We start from the raw sequence: 17,089 nt of genomic DNA, 5'->3' as shown, positions 1-17,089 counted from the left end.
ACCAGGCTGCCTACAGAATATGACTTTTATATGTGCCAACTAATTTTTTTAGCCTTCCAATATATTCTTTTATCACTTTGGTATTTTTATAAGTATAAACTTTATCAGTACAATTTTTTTTATCTAGGTATATTCAGCATGCAGCTTTACTTTTTCAAAGATTCCTTCACCATACACCTTATCAAAGCAGGTAAGAGAAATGTCTCTTGGTCGTGATCTCAGAGAAATCTTAGAATTCCCTTTTTCTGTTTTCATCACATTTAATAATTTTTTACAAAATAAAATAGTCCAGAGCTTGAAAGGAATAAGGGAAATTTAAATAGCCTCTATCCAGTCTGAGTTGGAATACAAGATCTTCAATGAGCAACATTAAGTGATTCTGTGGGCAGAAATAAGAAATTGAGAGGAAGGTTACTGTAAACCTTTGTCATTAGGGAAAGCCATGTGGATGAACTTCTTAAATTGAGGGTTGACTTACAGGGTGAGCTCGATGTATAGAGGATGTGAGGGAAAATTATTGGCAGGAAGAACAACTTGATTTAAAGCTGAGAGATGGAGATAGTGCTTAGTATAACAAAGTAGCCTGGCTGGAATGAAGAGTGACGTTGACTGTCGGTGACAAAGACTAGGGGGAGAGGGTGGAGCCAGAGTGGGGAGTTGCCATCTTTGAGGAGATAGGGGGAGTGTGAAGGCGTTTTCTCTTTAACATAGAATTGGAGAACGTGAAGTTTTGTTAATGCAAAAACTTTGTTTTGTTAGATTCATGGAAAGTGGAGCGGTCAGAGTGCTGGAGGATGTGCAAATTTCCAAGAGACTCATAGAAATAATCCCATTTACCAATTCCATATAGAAAAGACTGGGCCATTACTAATTGAACTAAGAGGACCAAGGTTTGTGATGAGTAACTTTCTTAATGTTATATTAAAAATGAGCTTAGTAGAACAGAATAGGGTTTTGAAACATACCTGTGCATATATGAATGTTTGATTTATGTTAAAGATGCTATTGCATAAGGGTGGGAAAAGGATACTCTGTTCAATAAATGGTGCTGAAATAATTGAGTATCCATGCACCAAAATGGTAATTAAAACCCCGTCTCATATCAGATTGCAAAATCAGTTCCAGGTAGATTACTAATATAGGAGATATCTTAATAAAAATATTTTTACATGTGCTACATTAGTGGGGAAAAAGTCTACAGTTTTTTTTAAATAAAAACTTGAACAGACATGTCATAAAAAAGATAATCCAAGTGGCCAGTCAACCATTGTAAGCCAAAAATTTGAAACAACCCAGATGTACATTAGTGGCATTTAAGATTATAAAATAGTCCTACATAACAATGAAAATAAATTATAGCGACTCACAACATGATTGATAAGTCTTAAAAAACAGAAGCCAAACATAACAATATATATTACATGATTCCACTTACATGAAGTCAAGAACAGGCAAAATTTAAGGATGCACACTTTGATAGTCGCACTATATACAAAGCAAGAAAGTGACTGCAAGTTTTGTGGGCACAGGCATTGTGATGAGAAAGTTGGATACAAGGGACTTCTGAGGTGCTGAGAGGTTCCGTTGATTTAGGTGGTGGTAACCCAGGTGTTTGTTCACTTTAAAAATTGTTTTATGTCATTGTGATATATTTTACAATTTTAAGAGGTTTAAAAACTAGAGAATACAAATTAAAAAATAGTACTTCTAAATAAAACTAGGCTTAATTGTGCCTGCTTTACAAACAAATTCAAAAGAAACTAATAACCCTTAACCGGTTTGGCTCAGTGAATAATAGATCGTCGGCCTGCAGACTCAAGGGTCCCAGGTTTGATTCCAGTCAAGAGCATGTACCTTGGTTGTGGGCACATCCCCAGTAGGGGTTGTGCAGGAGGCAGCTGGTCGATGTTTCTCTCTCATCAATGTTTCTAGTTCTCCCTCTCCCTTCCTCTCGGTAAAAAATCAATAAAATTAAAAAAAAAAAAAACCTAATAATTCTAATAGGATTAAGCTACTTTTCACAATCATTTTAAAAATCTTTACCACTCTTCTAGGTGATATAAGGTATCTATCTAATTACCTTTTGTATTTAATTTCTAGCTAGATTGAACATGTAAAAATACTTGACAATGTGTATTTTTTCCTATTTTGCTAATTCATGTCTTGCCCATTTTTCTGTTGGAGTTGTCATGTTTTTCATAGGGTATGTCTGTAAGAACATTAACTCCTTCATATATTTGCAAGTATTTTTCCCAGATAAATTTTTTCATAGGGAAAAATAGTTTATTTTAAAGTAATCAGTCTTTTCTAGTTTATTATGCTGTGGGCAGGAAATCTCACCCCAATAGTAAATTAATTTTCACCGTATTTTCTTCAGGTTCTTTTATGATTTTATTTTTACATTATACTTTCTATTCCACATGGAATGTATTTTTATATTTGGTGTGAGATACAATTCAAGAATTTTTATCACCTCATCACCACCTAAATAATACTTCCTTTCCCTACTGATTTGGAATGTCATGTCTACCATATGCTAATTACTTTCTTAAATTTAGATTTTTTTCAGGGTCTTCTCTCCTGTCCCACTTGTTCTGCCTAATACAATGACAGTATTTTTATCATTTCAATTTAACATTATTACCTGGGAGCCTATAGTAAAATGTAGTCTCTTCTAAAATAAGTTTAATGTATTAATCTTTATGGCTGCAATTTTAAAATAGAAATGGTGTTTTCTATAATTAGTATAAAAATAGTATGCGTTTCAGTGTTGTTTCTTCCTACTGAAGCTTTAGAAAGCCTGTACTTAATCATCTGCACTTGAGGTATACTTATTTTTAGGTATGTATTTGAGACTATTTAGCAGTAATTCTGTTTCTTTTTACTGCTAGGCAGTATAGTGTTGGATTTGAAGTTGTAACAGTGTCTATGGTGGGAGATCCTGGTCCCCATGGCTTTCAGAGGAAATCTAGTGGTGACTACAGGTAAGGTTGGCATTTTGATTATATTTGATTTATACTTTGCTTATTGTGGCATAATCTTCTGTAAGCCTTGTTTTTATTTTCCCTAAATACAGGTGTGGGTTTTGCTACCTGGAATTAGAAAATATACCTGCTGGGATTTACAATATCATTCCCAGTACATTTTTGCCTAAACAAGACGGACCTTTTTTCTTGGACTTTAATAGTATTATTCCCATCAAGACAACACAGCTTCAGTGATGGGGAAATTGCAGTACTTACTGGATTTTATACTTACCAAACAATCAACTCTTCAAATGAGGACACAAATCTGCAGGACACTAAACAGTAAGAACAGAATTAATTCTCCAAAAATGTTACAATGGAATCCGGTGCTCAAGTCAGAGTGTTTAGTGAGAATTGTATATAGACAGAATTACCATAAATTACTTTAGGAGTACCACTTACATGGTTTTGTGTGTCTGTGAATTGGCTTGCATTTATAAGGGGCCACAGTGTATTTAAAAAGTGCAGATGATTAAAGCTTATACTCAATCACACTGTGATGTGATTTTGCTAAGAGGGAATTGAGACCAGATGAGGGACATAGACTCATTGAATGGAATGGTAGGCTGGTATAATCTCAACTATTTACATTGTCTTTCTGGCAGAGCATGTTGTAAGGTAAAACCTGCTTGTGTTGTGACTCTACTGTGCATCTTGGGCAACTAATTACCAAATGAATTAAAGTCACCATTACAGATTTTAATTCTGCATCACTTAGGACTTTAAATGTTTGTTGCCCAGATGTTATGAAAGAATAAAGCTTTAAGAATTACTAATTAGCTTAGCATGAAGATGCTCATGCTTAGGAGTGAAGGTTGTTAAAGTTAGTACCTGTCTCCCATTGAATCATGTAAAGAGAACTGAAGTATATATATTCGCTGTTGCAGTCATTTTTTATCAGGTTAAAGAAAGTAGTAGTCTGAGACATTGAAGACATCACTGTTTAGTTGGTACTTTTTAATTGCTCTGTAGTTCAGTGCTCTTAATGGTAACAGCACTCTGAAGAAAATACAATTGAGAATTTAATATATTTTAATTGGGATTGCATTCGGAGAAATTGTCAAGATACTAATGTCTTGTGTGTAAATTCCCAGTTGTTTACATAAAAATCCATCAGAGCAGAATGATGCTCAAGATTTTAAAGATCTGAAAATAAGGTGGTATTTTACATCATCTCTTATAATTATCAAACTTATTTTGTATTTGATACCTTTAATTGAAATAAAATGTTTATACTTATGGAAACTGTATAGTTTAACTTAGAGAAATTGATTATTAAAGGACTTCATCAAGTATGTTCCATGTAAAAGAGAAAAACTCATTATTTGCTTAAAAATTCATACTTCAAAAAAATCAGTTATCATTCAGGACAGTGGTAGATTATTATACTAGTGAGAATTCTCTTTGGTAAATATAATTTTCTATAGCCTTTATTATAAACATATATATGATTTGAACTTCTTGTGTTAAAGATCTTACAGGATGCAAACTGAATTAAGTTCTAATCCCTGCCCTCAAAAATCTAATGGTGGAGACCTGTTTATGAGCAAGTTCATGTATTGTAATATTGAATTCTATAAGAGAGCTCCAATCACAGTGCTACAGATGTATAAGGAAAGGAAATTATTCATTTTGGCTAGGCCAAATAGAATAGAATCAACTGGGGAGCTTTTAAAAACCCATTGCCCAAGCATACCCCAACAATTAAATGAATCTCTAGGGTTCAGACCAGAAAAGTATTTTTTAAGCTTCCTAGGAGATCTTAATGTGCAGCAGAGGTTGAGAATCACTTTTCCAATATAACCACCTTGTTCCCTAATTGCTCAGATTTGTAGAGCAAAAGTAGAATTCAAACCTTGGTAAATGGGGGTTTAATTGAAAATAAGAACAGATGACCACTGCATTCCATGCTCTTCCTATGACAAGAAATTTGCCTAGAATAGAAGATTTAGACAAAATAAGGATTTCTCATTTGAAGTCATAGAAAGTTAAGACATTTTCTTAAGTGGTTTTTATTACACTCAAGGTATTAAGACGAGTACAAAATAACCTTGTAATTAAGATACTGTATCAGTCATTAAAAAAGGAGAAAACACGACAGTATGAAGAGATTTACAAATGACTAAAATATACAAGATGTGACAGAATGAACAACTTGAAATGGGGTTGCTTTTTTCCTTTTAAAAATGCCAAGTTTTCTTAAAACAAAATACAATGCTCTTAAATATGTGTAACCTTGAAAACATTAAAGAAAAGCAGTCTTAACTTACTATTAGAATAAACAGACTCCATTGCATCTATTTAACAGCCTTTGCCAACACATGCCTACTCCCTTTCCTAGCTTTAGGAGACAATTTCCTCTAAGAAATACTAGTGTCGCATAACCCTTTAAATAATTTTAAAGTTACAACCTACAGAGAAATTAACACCTTGTCAATCTAGAATAACAGTGGCAACCATTCTTCACATGCACTTCTCTTAGAATAAGTCCCCTTGGCTGGTAGGATAAGGTTTATACGATTTATACTATACAACCTTTTCTTCCCCAGCCACAAATCTCTATGATATGCCCTTGCTACCCTCACCTCCCCGGCCCCCCATCCCAACATTGGCATTCACCTTTCCCACCCCAAAAAGTGCAGTTCATAGTAACCTTTGTAGAAAATGGTTTTAATGGGTGTTTCAACATACATTTTTTTTTAAAAAAAAAAAGCCCCTTTCAAACATCAGAAATGATAAAAATTAATTATGTTCTTGGATTTTTTTTTTTAAGCCTTCACTGACTGAGTCAAAAAGGTATGTTCTGAATATCTGAATTTTGTCTTGCGTTAGATACCCTAAGATATAAAAGGAGAGACCATCTCTATTTTCCCAAACGGGGGGGTGAGAGAAGCAAGCTGTTGACCCCAGCTGGGCTCAGCTTCCCAGCCCCATTCCTGCTCGGGTTCTTTTGTGGGAACTAGTTATTGCTTCCATAACACTGTTACAGTTAATGTTCCACAAAGACTGTGCGCTGGTCACAGTCCACCTGCAGCAACAACTCTGCTCTGAAAACAAACCAGCCCAAGAGCTCTTACCAGAGGAAAAATCTTCAGCCTTAAGGTCTCTGAAGCCTCACTAGTGCAGTTCAGAGTAAACACTTACGATTTGGCATATATTAAAGGGTTATTGGCACAACGTTCTCCAATCAGTTAGTTTCTCATATAAATAGTGATGTGCACTGGGGCTAGGATCTTGGTTGGATCAGCCGATCTGCACCATTTTTATGTCGGCAATAATCCCATCTCGTCCCTTTGCGCACTGGAGGGAGAGCTGCTTCATCCTGTTTGCCAAGGCCTGGCCCTCAGGGGAGGTGTTGCTCTGGCTCTTGCCACCATCACTGCTGCTGTTGCTAAGACTCCGATTGTTGTTGGCTTTGTCACTTGTTTTATTCTCTGCCCCTTCTGCTCTGTCTCCTATAGAATGTAAAGATTAAGTGAGTATTGACAATTCCAAGAGTCACTTAGGCCCAAACTAATCAGCCAACTTAACCCTCTAGAATTTCCCAGTGTTGCCCAACACGTATATATAACAGAGGGTTCTCCATCATATAGCTGCTTTTATTCCTCAGAGCATTTTCTATTTTCCTTATTTTTAGAGATGAAAATTGTCATACTCGTTTAATAGCTGGGAAACAGAAACCTCTAGCATGTGCTTGTCAAGAGGACTGTTGTGATGAGAGACAACCCACGCTATGGAGCCAGAAGTCCCCAGAACAGGACTTGGAAACTATCTCAGTGGTAAACACCGACAGCACATTCACACAGCCCTGGGGGCTCCAAGACCTGGCCACGGTCTAGAACAAGGTCTAGGACAGTGCAGAGACCTGGCTGCAAAGGCAGTGAGTCACCCGGGACAGCACTACTGGTGAGAGGGCTGCAACTCACCTCGTTCCACCTCACACTCCGGGGAGGAGGCCCCACTGCATTCACTGCGAGGGCCTAATACTGGGAACATCACCCCAAACTCTGACAGGGACACGGGGCTGGGCAGATCCAGGCTGCCGGGCCTCACAACTGCAGAAAACTGGTCGGCCATCCCAGATGGGCTCGTGGGTCCTGAGCTAAAGCTGGACACAGACTGGGTCTCCGAGTCATCTTCAGACACAAAGTTGCTGCAGTTGTCATCTTCAAAGGCCTCGGAGGCCACTAGGATGAGAGAGAACACCAGTCACATAGGTTCTGATAGCAACCTATTTCCTTAAACACTTCCAGAGCGTTTGCTGCTGCAAACAGCTAGACACAGCACGGGGGCTGCAGAATCCCTGCCTCTGTGGGTGCCTAATAAAAGGAACGTGACCCTCCCAAGCATGCACGACCAGACTAATGCACCTGGATCCCATGCATGTTCAGTGTCCTTGTAATAATGTCGTAGCCTGTGTGTGCCCTACAAGTTAGTGTCAGTAGACACTGCCTAAAGGTAGAAGATGAATTCAGCCACAGATCAGGGACTTTTCTCCACCCCAGCCCCCAAACAGATCCACACGTGCACAGGAAGAGGGCAGGGCTGGCCCTTTGTAAAGGATCCACAACAGTAGAAGCAGGAGCTGCTGGGAGAAACAGCCCTGCTTGGAATACCTGCTGGGACCTTTCTTGTCTTCCAGTGACTTCTGGTCTCAAAAGACACGCTCAGAGCCTACCTAGGTCCCAGTTTGCCACAGAAGAAACTTCCTTCCCAGCGCTCTGTAATTTCACTTTTAGACCAGAAGAACCAAGGCCCAGAGACATGTCATTGTCATGGTTTGAAAGCCACTTTAGCCTTTTCACTAGTTCCCTCTGCCTGCACATAATCCTGCTTATTAGATTTTCCTCTTCTCCCCTTTCTTCCTCCCTCATCTTTAAAAACAGCCTTGTAGCATCCCATAGATGATTACCATAAATGAGAAATACTGAAATGTTGAGGGCAAAATGAACTCAAACCTGATTCCCAATCCCATTTCCACTATTTGTTGTATAGCCGTGGTCAAGTTACTTAACCTCTCTGAGCTTCACGTTCCTCTCCACAGAGGGTTAATGAGATGTTGTATACCAAAGTCCTCATATTGCTGATTCTCAGGTTATAGTTTCCTCTTCCTTTACTTGTGCCCGGCACTTGAACGTTTATTGGGAAAGAGCCACTGGAGACCATTTCACGGAAAAGGAAGAGGAATTGTGCAAAGAGGGTGTTGGAGAGTTTCATGGTTAACATATAGGGAGCCACATCAAACCTAATACCAGTCTTCCTGGGAAAGGGCTCTCTATGGTCAGACACCAGTGACAGCCACCACTCTACAGTAGCGAGTAGGTACTACCATACTCCCCATTCTGCAGCTGAAGAAACAGAAAGATAAATCCTTGCCTGCATCATGTGCTAGTAATGATGGGAAGGTGAGGATTTGAATCAAACCTAATTCCAGAGCCCCTGTTCTTAGCTCTTTCATGCAGTTTTTCTCAGACCCTTATATGTTCTAGTATGCACTTTGAACCTCAGAGAGAGTGAACATATGACATTTTCCCAAACTTATTTGACCACAGAATCCTGATTTTGAGGAACACTCAGCAACTTGATGAACAACAGTGTTCCACAAAATGTAAGTCACCAGAAAGAGCCCTCGGTCCCACCCAAGTGAGGCCCTTCTGTGATGGTGAAGACACCCCTGGAAGCCGACCACACAAGCCCCTGACTCACCAGAAACAGCATCTGGCTCGGGTTTGCTCTCTGACAGGTCCTCTGCAGAGGTGCTGCTGCCCTCAGCCCCCACACCGCAGCCCCGAGGCCCCATGGCGCTGGAGCGCCGCCGCTCGTGTATCTCGTCCGAGATCATCTCCAGGTTCTTCAGGGCCGTCTTGTACTCGCCTTTTGCCAGGGCCAGTTTGGCCTGCAGGTCGTCCACGGTCTTCTTCAGTTGCTGGTCAGGAGAACAGGAGGCTCAGTGAGTGAAGGCTGCCCCTACTGGCCATGTGATGCTTTTGAATGACAGGTCCAAGCATGTCTTCTGCCCATCACTCCAAGACATGACTGAAGACCTGATTATTCTTATCAAAGCTGTCCATGTACCAGATAAAAGCAGACACTACCACTCCCAACTCCCAACTGGGTAGCAAACAAGCTCCATATCCAGAAACTACCACTGGCAGGACAAACCCCATCGGAAACAACAGTGGGTGTCAAATTCACACAGAAGTCCCACATTCTAGCCATTTGGTCCCCAGCACTGCGGTTCTCTAACTTGTATCAGAATACCCTGGAGCTCACATGGCTGGGCTCCATTCACAGTGGGAGGGGAGGGGGGACGACTTGACAATTTGTACTTCTAACAAGTTCCCAAGCGATGCTGATGTTGCTGGTCCTAGGAGCATACTGAGAACCACTGCCCAGTACGATATAGAAAGTGACTAATCAGCAGATGTAGAAAACATCAGAGACCACTCAAGATCATTTAGAGGCCTGAAAACTCAGTAAAGAATATCTCTCCACTCCCCTCTTGCAGCAAATGAGGTATTTGAAAGTATCACAAAAAGCAGGGCTTTGCATAAAAATCCCATCACCAACAAAGCCAAAGGCCACACATACCTCAAGCTGCATGTAGTACTTTGCCTTGAGTTCAAAATAAGGCCTGTGAAAGACAAAGGAAAAATGAGTAATATAACACAATGACCACTAATAATCTCCAATGAGGTGTATGAGGCTAGGTCGTCCTTCCAGGATTTAGTAAACTGATGAGTCTGTGAGCGGAAGGTGGTGCTCCCAGCTCTGGGGCCTGAGGAATACAGATGCCAGTCAGGGGCACTGGGCTCACTCAAGATTTGGGGAATCCACACATGTACACATATCCTGGAGCCCCTGCATCCTGGTTCACTTTCCTCTCTGGAGAGGCTGTTCAAGGTCACAGATTGTGCCCTGCAGCTAATGTGGCCTGGATCTCTTCTAAGGAGGTGGGCTCCCCAGGAATGACCAGCAGATAAGGCTGGAGAAGGGGCTGCCTCAAAACACACCTTCTGCTAAAAGCTGGAGAAGGGGGAAGCGCCAGGCCTCCCCTGACCACAGCAGAGCCACCGGAAGGACGGGCTCAGGTTGGTCCCCTTGGGCTTTGTCCAGGATAGAAGTATGAGATGATCTACAGACCCAACCAGGTTCTAGGTCAACCAGAAGACCCTGGCTCTTTTCAGGGACTGGCGCCTGAGCATTGAGTGTAGACCAATGCTTTACTCTTGATTTGTTCACCTGCCATGAAGCTCTGGGGCTGTCTTTGGCTGTTGGTCTAGGCCAGGGGTCCTCGAACTTTTTAAACAGGGGGCCAGTTCACTGTCCCTCAGACCGTTGGAGGGCCGGACTATAGTTTAAAAAAAAAAAAAAACTATGAACAAATTCCTATGCACACTGCACATATCTTATTTTGAAGTAAAAAAAAACAAAACGGCAAAAACACCGCATGTGGCCCGTGGGGCTGTAGTTTGAGGACGCCTGGTCTAGGCCTTCCCAAGTCCTATCTCTTCTGCTTGGAGGGCCAGCAACTGTAAGTAAAACATGGGGCTTTTCTCCAAATCATTACTGTATAAAAATATATAGAAATGGTGGTGAGAAGAGCTTGAGGGAAACCTCCATTAAAACCAGTCTTGCACCAGTTCATCAGCTCTTGGCCCACAGAGAACATGTATTGCGTACACAGCTCATCTCCATTCTACTGACAGATAAATAGGCCCAGCCCACGGGCCATGGGACGGTTTGCTTTTGAAATTCCTTTTTCTGTGTTCCCCAGGAGCAGCCCCCCACTCAGCCCTTGTCCCTCTGGGATAGGGAGCCTGGGCAGGAGGTTCTGGTGAGGCAGGTCCCTGAGTGCAAGGCACATAAAAGGTTGAGAAGATTTGGAAGAAGAGCACTCATCCCCAGGCTCACTTGGATTTGTTGATGGCTCTCTTGAGTTTCTTCTCCAGCTGCCGCATGCGGCCCATGGCCGCGTTGTACCTGGCTGCCGTCTCCTTGTGCACCAGCTCACTCCTTGTCTTGGTGTGCTCTGCCTCCATGACCTTCAAACAACAGAAGAGGTCAACCCAGCCAAGCCCAGAACAGTCCCTTGTTGGGGTATTATATCATTTTTTAAAAATACCCTTTGAGTAAATTAATGGGCAGACTAAGATTAAACTACCAACTAGAATAGGATTACTTCATCCTATTTTTCTATTTTGGAAAAGTCTTTGTCAGGTAGGACTAAATAGCCAAATTGGCTGTGGCAATGACTGAGAAAGAAAACAAGGAAGAGCAAAAATAAAATAAAAATGAAGCATTCTCTGATTCAGTCAATGTCCACTTCCTTCTGCTCAGGCCTCCTGGGTCTAAGTAGCTTGGTTTCCTGCTTCCACCTTGGGGCAGGCAAATGGGCAAATAGCACCAGTGGGATCTTAGACATCAAAGAACTGGGATACCTAGCAAAAGCAGGCATGACAGCATCAGGACAAGGCAATTATCCTTGTTGTCCAGGATAATTATGAAGTGTCAGGAAAATTTATGAAAGACTGAAGTGAGCATAAAAAGTTACTGGGTGTCCTGTCTAGCACACCCTCCCAGGTCATCTCTGGCCTTCATTGTCCTGGAGCTATTTTATGACCCTGTTAAGTTATAGAAAATGGATAGTAATACAAATTATTCTTATTCCTAGAAATGAAGATGAATTCTGTCCCAGTGGAGGTGCATTTGATAATATTGATTACCCTGTAAATATTGACCAATTTTGCATCAGTTTAAAAATTTGTTTCTGCATCCCTGGTTTTCTACATGAATGTATGTTTAGTGAATTCTCCTTTGAAATAGTTGTAACATCTTACTAGTTCCCTCCTTAGTTAATGAATTAAAATCTTTGACACAGGAGCATGTTATATTTACCAGAGTTTTGCTTTTACTTTCTTAAAAATATCTTTTAACAAATGTTTCAATGCTTGAGATACTTTTTAAAACAACAAATAAAACAAAGCCAGAGCAGGGAACTGAGCTAAGCTAACATGCAGTGACATCCTTGCTAGAATGACTTCTCAACCAAGACCAAAGGGCTAGGAGAATCCTTTCTCTTTGCTTCAACACCAAAGATTTCACAAAGAAATAAGATGCACTAAAAACATCCCACACTTGGACACACTCTTGTCTTACATCTTGGGCTCTCAGGATTTACTGGTGTAACCTTAATGAGAACTCAAAACCCCAAGCTTATCAGATAAAACAACATACTGGGGGTGAGCTGTTCCATTACGAAAGATTTCAATGCAGGGTTCACCTTTAAGGAGCTAAGTATTTTAAATTGACATAGAAAAGCTATGATTGGGAGCTATTGTACAGGGTTCTCACCAGCTGCACACAGTGCCCTTGTCTATTTCAGCCCTTAATCAAAAGGCTTTTTCTAAAATTAAACACTCAGAAAGGTCCAAGCCCTTGGAAATATTACCAGTGAAGACTGAGGTGGCAGCAAGCATGTCGCTGGCCCCTGCTTCACCCCCATCAGACCGCATCACCCATGTCCTGTCCCAATCTCCCCCGCCCCACGCACACAACCTCAGCGCTCAGAAGAGAGCCCTCCAGCCCCCAACTCAGCCTCCAGGGAGAAAGTCGCCAAGCATGACACCTTGGTGAATCTCCTAGGTAACCAAGGAAGCCCTCCACAGGCATGGAGTAGGGCATGAGCGGTGTGCTGCAAAGGCTGGGGAAGAAAGAAAGATGAGGAGGAGGGTGGCACAGGAAGGCTCTACGATGAAAATTGCAGCCTCAGGGAAGAGACACACAAGGAATCGGATAACAAAGCAGTTCCTTCAGGCCTCAAGGCACCAGCAGGCTGGACTGAGCCGGCAGGTGCAACTCACCATCGCCAGGTCTCCCTTGACGCCCAGGCTGACAGTGAACCTGCCTCCAGCTCTGTACCACACTCTTCAGTTTTACCACCATCACATTCAGTTCAGAGCTGCACACGCTGACTACACAAGAGACCACCTCCTGGGCAGCCAACCCCTCCGGGTATACACACGCAGCAACCGTGACCATCATTCCAGGCAGCATGGGATCGGACTGCAGGATGGCCATGGCGGCTCAGAGGGGGCTTGACAGCAGGGCTGTACTTGAGAGGGATCCTCAGTGTGTGACATTCAGGATAATGGATGCGAAGGGAGGAAGCGTTCGGGCTGAAGTGGGTTTTGCGCGGGCTGCCCTGCCTGCCTGCCTTGCATCTAGCCACAGCCCATCGCCCCGTTTACCATCTCCACGGTAGGAGCATTCAGGTGGGAGGAGGGGCGGGGCACGCTCGGCGTCCCACCTCCTTTCTCAGAGCCCAAAGGCTCCCGAAGGAAGTAACTGTCCAACATGCACAGTCTTGGCCTCCTTCCCGATGGTTTGGTACTTTCTCCTGGGGATGACCCACAGGTTCTCTCTTCCCTTCTGGATGCATCTGCCTCAGCCTACTGGGCTAAGAAGCCAGGCATTCCCAGGGTTCCCAAAACCTACGCACCCTCCGGGCCTGCCCCGGCACTGACCACCGCCAGTGCCCAGTGGACCTGAGCAGTCAGAACTGGTACTGGACGAGCCTCCAGGATACCTGTACTATGAAGCCGTGGGCAGCAGGCACTGGAGAAAAAGGCCTGCCAGGCTGGCTCCCTCCTAGGAGCCCCAGGGCAGACAGGCAGCTAGGACCCCAAGGCCCAGAGACCCTGTCACAGCCGCCTAAAGGAGATCCTCAAACAGCTGGGGCGTTCCCGCCTGAATTCCGACAGACACTGAGCAGTGCACAAGCCGGGCTGGGCACAGCCTCCTCGCCGGGTCCCATGCCAGCAGAATGGCCTGAACTGACCAGTAGACATCCACCCAGCACGGCTCCTCCGCTTCACATTCCAGCCTTCCCCTCTCCAAATCCCGAGACGTTCCACCCTTGCTTACATCCCCAACACCCCGGGTGTAATCTCCCCCAACATCCTGGCTCAGAGATCAGCATCCTCCTCTCCCCGGGGGAAGGCAGCTTTCTTGTTTTCCTCAGAACCTTGGCTCATCCGGGCTGTTTTCTGATTCTTACTCCACCCCTGGGTGAGGAGGGGCCCAGAAGGTGGCTTCTCTCCACCATGTGGGAGGGGGCAGTACGTACCCGCCAGCGTCAGGGAAGCTGGCCTGGACAGCTCCCCGTGCGCCATCCAGGCCTCAGATGCACGCGCCCAGGCCACCTGCGCGCCCGGACCGGGAGGGGAGGCTGACTGCGTCCTTGCCTCTCCCGCAGCTGCCAGTTCATAAACACTTCCTGCCTCCCCATTTCCAAGGCACATTTTCCTCCTCTCTTTCTATCTGGCCTCTTCCGGCAGACATCAGAAAAGCCAAGTCCTCCCTCCCAGATGCCAGGCCTCCTCTCCCAGAGGCTGAGAAGCTATCATCACCTTCCCATAAAGATGCTTCAAGGCCCAGACAGACCACGCTGGAGGAGGGGCCGCTGCTGCCCAAGGCCCCACGTGGTGAACAGCAGTAGCAGCCACTCCAGTGGCCACTGCTGCTTGCAGCTTCCCAGGCCCTCCTGCGCCCAGCACTGAGGGCCTGGGAACCGCTCCTTGTCCGTCTGTGGCATTGCATGTGGCCTCACAGAGAACACGACGGCTCCTGGCTCACTCACAGTCTCCCCGCACGCTGGCTTCAGCCACGGCTCCAAGTGTGGCTGCTCAATATCACCATACGTCTGAGGGGTACACAGGGGGGACACTGATGGCCTCGGGCAAGGAACGTGGGGACCCCAGTGTTCTCCCACCCTGCCTGGGGTGGGTGGGGATCATGTAGCCCAAACCATTGCCCAAATCCCTCAAGACAGCCCTGGACCGGAGTCTGGATCTTTCTCTAGACCCTTGATGAGTACTTTCCCTAGAAGAGGGTGACATGACGCCCCCTTCTCCTAAAGAAACAGGCTTCCCAGCGTATCCACGGGTCAGACAAGGCAGGAGACATATTCCAGACCCTTCGTGGTCTCCATCCAGCACTGTTCAGCAAGCCGAGCGTGCCAGGCCCCCAAAGCGCGGGGAGTAGGTGGCAGGAGCTCCACTTGGGAAGATGCTAAATCCAGAGGGAGGCTTGCAGCCAAGCCACACACAGAGCAGCTGCCTGTCCATCCGATTCAGGGAGCACAGCCCCTGTGGGCTGAGTTCCTCCGTGACCCAGGGGTGCGGCCGGGGAAAGCTCTGCCACCAGCTCTGTCTCTTGCTGGTGTCAGTTGCAAACTCTCCCTCTCCCTCAGCAGTTCAAGCAGCAGCCTTTCAGGCCACTGGGAAGGAATCTGGGAAGAGGACCAGCAGCCCAGGTGGAAACCCTGGCCTGTGACCCAGACACCTGTTCACCAGCAGTGGTTACCCCCACGACCAAGGAACCTCCAGTGGCCGCAGGAGGGCACACATCAGGAGCCCCACGTGACAGGGGAGGCCAGAGAAGTCTGATCCAGCCCCACAGGTCGCTCACGGCACCATCCCAAGAAGCACCATTCCCACGGGGGATGGAGTTGTGTAATATGGGTGTCCTGGAGACACCTCCTTGTGGTACAGCCACTTGCCATCCACTAGGCCCCAGGACTTACTAAGGGGGGAAAAAAAGGCAGAAACCTGTTTTGTTCTTTTTTAAAGAACAGATCAAGTGATTTCTGAAATGGTTTCTTCTGGCTAGTTTGAATCTTCGGTGGGGGTGGAGGGAGGGCAAGAAGGAAAGGCGAGCCCTAGCCTGTTTGGCTCAGTGGATAGAGTGTCGGCCTGCGGACTGATGGGTCCCAGGTCCGATTCCAGTCAAGAGCACATGCCTGGGTTGTGGGCTCAGTCCCCAGTGTGGGGCATGCAGGAGGCAGCCGATCAATGATTCTCTCTCATTGATGTTTCTATCTCTCTCCCTCTCCCTTCCTCTCTGAAATCAATAAAAAAAAATATATTTTTTTTAAAAAAGGAAAAGAAGGTGACCTCCAGCTAATTTCTTGGAAGGGGGGAGAAGGGGAGAGGGGGAGAGGGGGAGAGGGGGAGAGGGGGAGAGGGGGAGAGGGGGAGAGAGAGAGAGAGAGAGAGAGGGAGAGAGAGAGAGAGAGAGAGAGAGAGAGAGATGCCTTTTCACATCTTTCAGGCTGTGGCTTGTAAATTTCCAAGATTTCCAACCTCCGCTTTGGGTTTTCATCAGCTGACCCTGGAAAGCTGTTCCAGTCTGTGCTTGGCTCTCTGAGCATCGTGTCCACTAGGGGGCAGGAGACCCAAGGCTACACACGCCCAGCCAGCTTTTATTTAAGGAAACACAAGGCCATCTTTAATTATCAGGTCCCCCCGGACTTGAACCACTGTGACAAGTGACACTGAAAAGGGAGAGGCTGCTGGCATTAACTCCTGGCTTTTCCTATTCCTGCCCTGTGACTCTCAGAGAGCGATTTTAGGCCACGTGCCTGGGGGTCTGTTTCCTCTGGTTGGGGACACGGCACACGCAGAACTCACCAGAACCAGGGGCCAGTCTGCATGGGACAGACAAGAAATAATGTGAAAGACGCTCCCACACACCCCACGGGCGTACAGCACCCCTGAAGGGGACACCCACACGCACACAGACGCTTACAGACAGGGACACCCAGGTCACCCTCCCACGGCGCCCACGGCTATGACTCACCCTCTGGGTGGCGTGATTCAGCATCTCCTGCCAGGCCGAGTCGAACTGCCGCTTGTCGTCCTCGAGCAGCCGCTGCTCGGCCAGGGAGATGGTCTCCTTGGCGGCGCGCAGCACCTCCGTGGCCCGCTGGAAGTCCTGCGTGGCTTTCTGCGCTTCCAGCTGAGCCTGGAGAGAAAGGACCCTCGTGAGCCCTCGGGCAATGGCAGGGCTCCTGCTGGCCCCTCTCGGCCTCCCAAAGAGGAGGCTGGGAACAGGCCTGGCCCCCGCGGGTCCTGGTAAATGCCGGCTGGGTCGGTGAATGGGCAATTTTCACAGCCCAGAACCCAACAGACCCGATAAACATGCCAAGCTCCGGTCAGAGTCAGAGATGGCAAACCAGCCCCTCGGATGACAGGCATGGCCCCCCGGGGGCTGTCATCGAG

General features: G+C 45.5%; 2 protein-coding genes across 11 annotated transcripts in view; one reads left to right on the top strand and one right to left on the bottom strand.

Annotated features, from left to right (window-relative positions):
* The window catches only part of CAPN7 (calpain 7), a 41,973-nt gene extending 30,069 nt beyond the window's left edge, over window positions 1–11,904 (top strand). For 3 of the 9 annotated variants that reach the window (XM_054708022.1, XM_028129422.2, XM_008153273.3), the window contains 4 exons: window positions 128–190; window positions 760–890; window positions 2,892–2,984; window positions 3,077–4,271. In XM_054708022.1, the coding sequence (XP_054563997.1) occupies window positions 128–190; window positions 760–890; window positions 2,892–2,984; window positions 3,077–3,221 (432 nt within the window). In that variant the 3' untranslated portion in view covers window positions 3,222–4,271. Of the gene's footprint in view, window positions 1–127; window positions 191–759; window positions 891–2,891; window positions 2,985–3,076; window positions 4,272–6,663; window positions 6,956–8,578; window positions 8,714–10,803; window positions 10,950–11,700 lie in introns of those variants that run through there. The other 6 variants (XR_008554455.1, XR_008554454.1, XR_008554453.1 and 3 more) reach the window with 6 other exon arrangements.
* Window positions 5,011–17,089, bottom strand: part of SH3BP5 (SH3 domain binding protein 5) — a 63,571-nt gene continuing 51,492 nt past the window's right edge. For both annotated transcript variants that reach the window (XM_028129438.2, XM_008153286.3), the window contains exons 4-9: window positions 16,668–16,832; window positions 10,941–11,071; window positions 9,618–9,660; window positions 8,733–8,952; window positions 6,953–7,213; window positions 5,011–6,481 (exon numbers count right to left, since the gene is read on the bottom strand). In XM_028129438.2, coding sequence (XP_027985239.2) covers window positions 6,270–6,481; window positions 6,953–7,213; window positions 8,733–8,952; window positions 9,618–9,660; window positions 10,941–11,071; window positions 16,668–16,691 — 891 coding nt within the window. In that variant the 5' untranslated portion in view covers window positions 16,692–16,832 and the 3' untranslated portion in view covers window positions 5,011–6,269. The remainder of the gene's footprint in view (window positions 6,482–6,952; window positions 7,214–8,732; window positions 8,953–9,617; window positions 9,661–10,940; window positions 11,072–16,667; window positions 16,833–17,089) is intronic.

The sequence above is a fragment of the Eptesicus fuscus genome, chromosome 18 (genome assembly GCF_027574615.1).
Source record: "Eptesicus fuscus isolate TK198812 chromosome 18, DD_ASM_mEF_20220401, whole genome shotgun sequence".
NCBI classification, from domain to species: Eukaryota; Metazoa; Chordata; class Mammalia; order Chiroptera; family Vespertilionidae; genus Eptesicus; species Eptesicus fuscus.
This window is presented reverse-complemented; position numbering and strand designations above follow the sequence as displayed.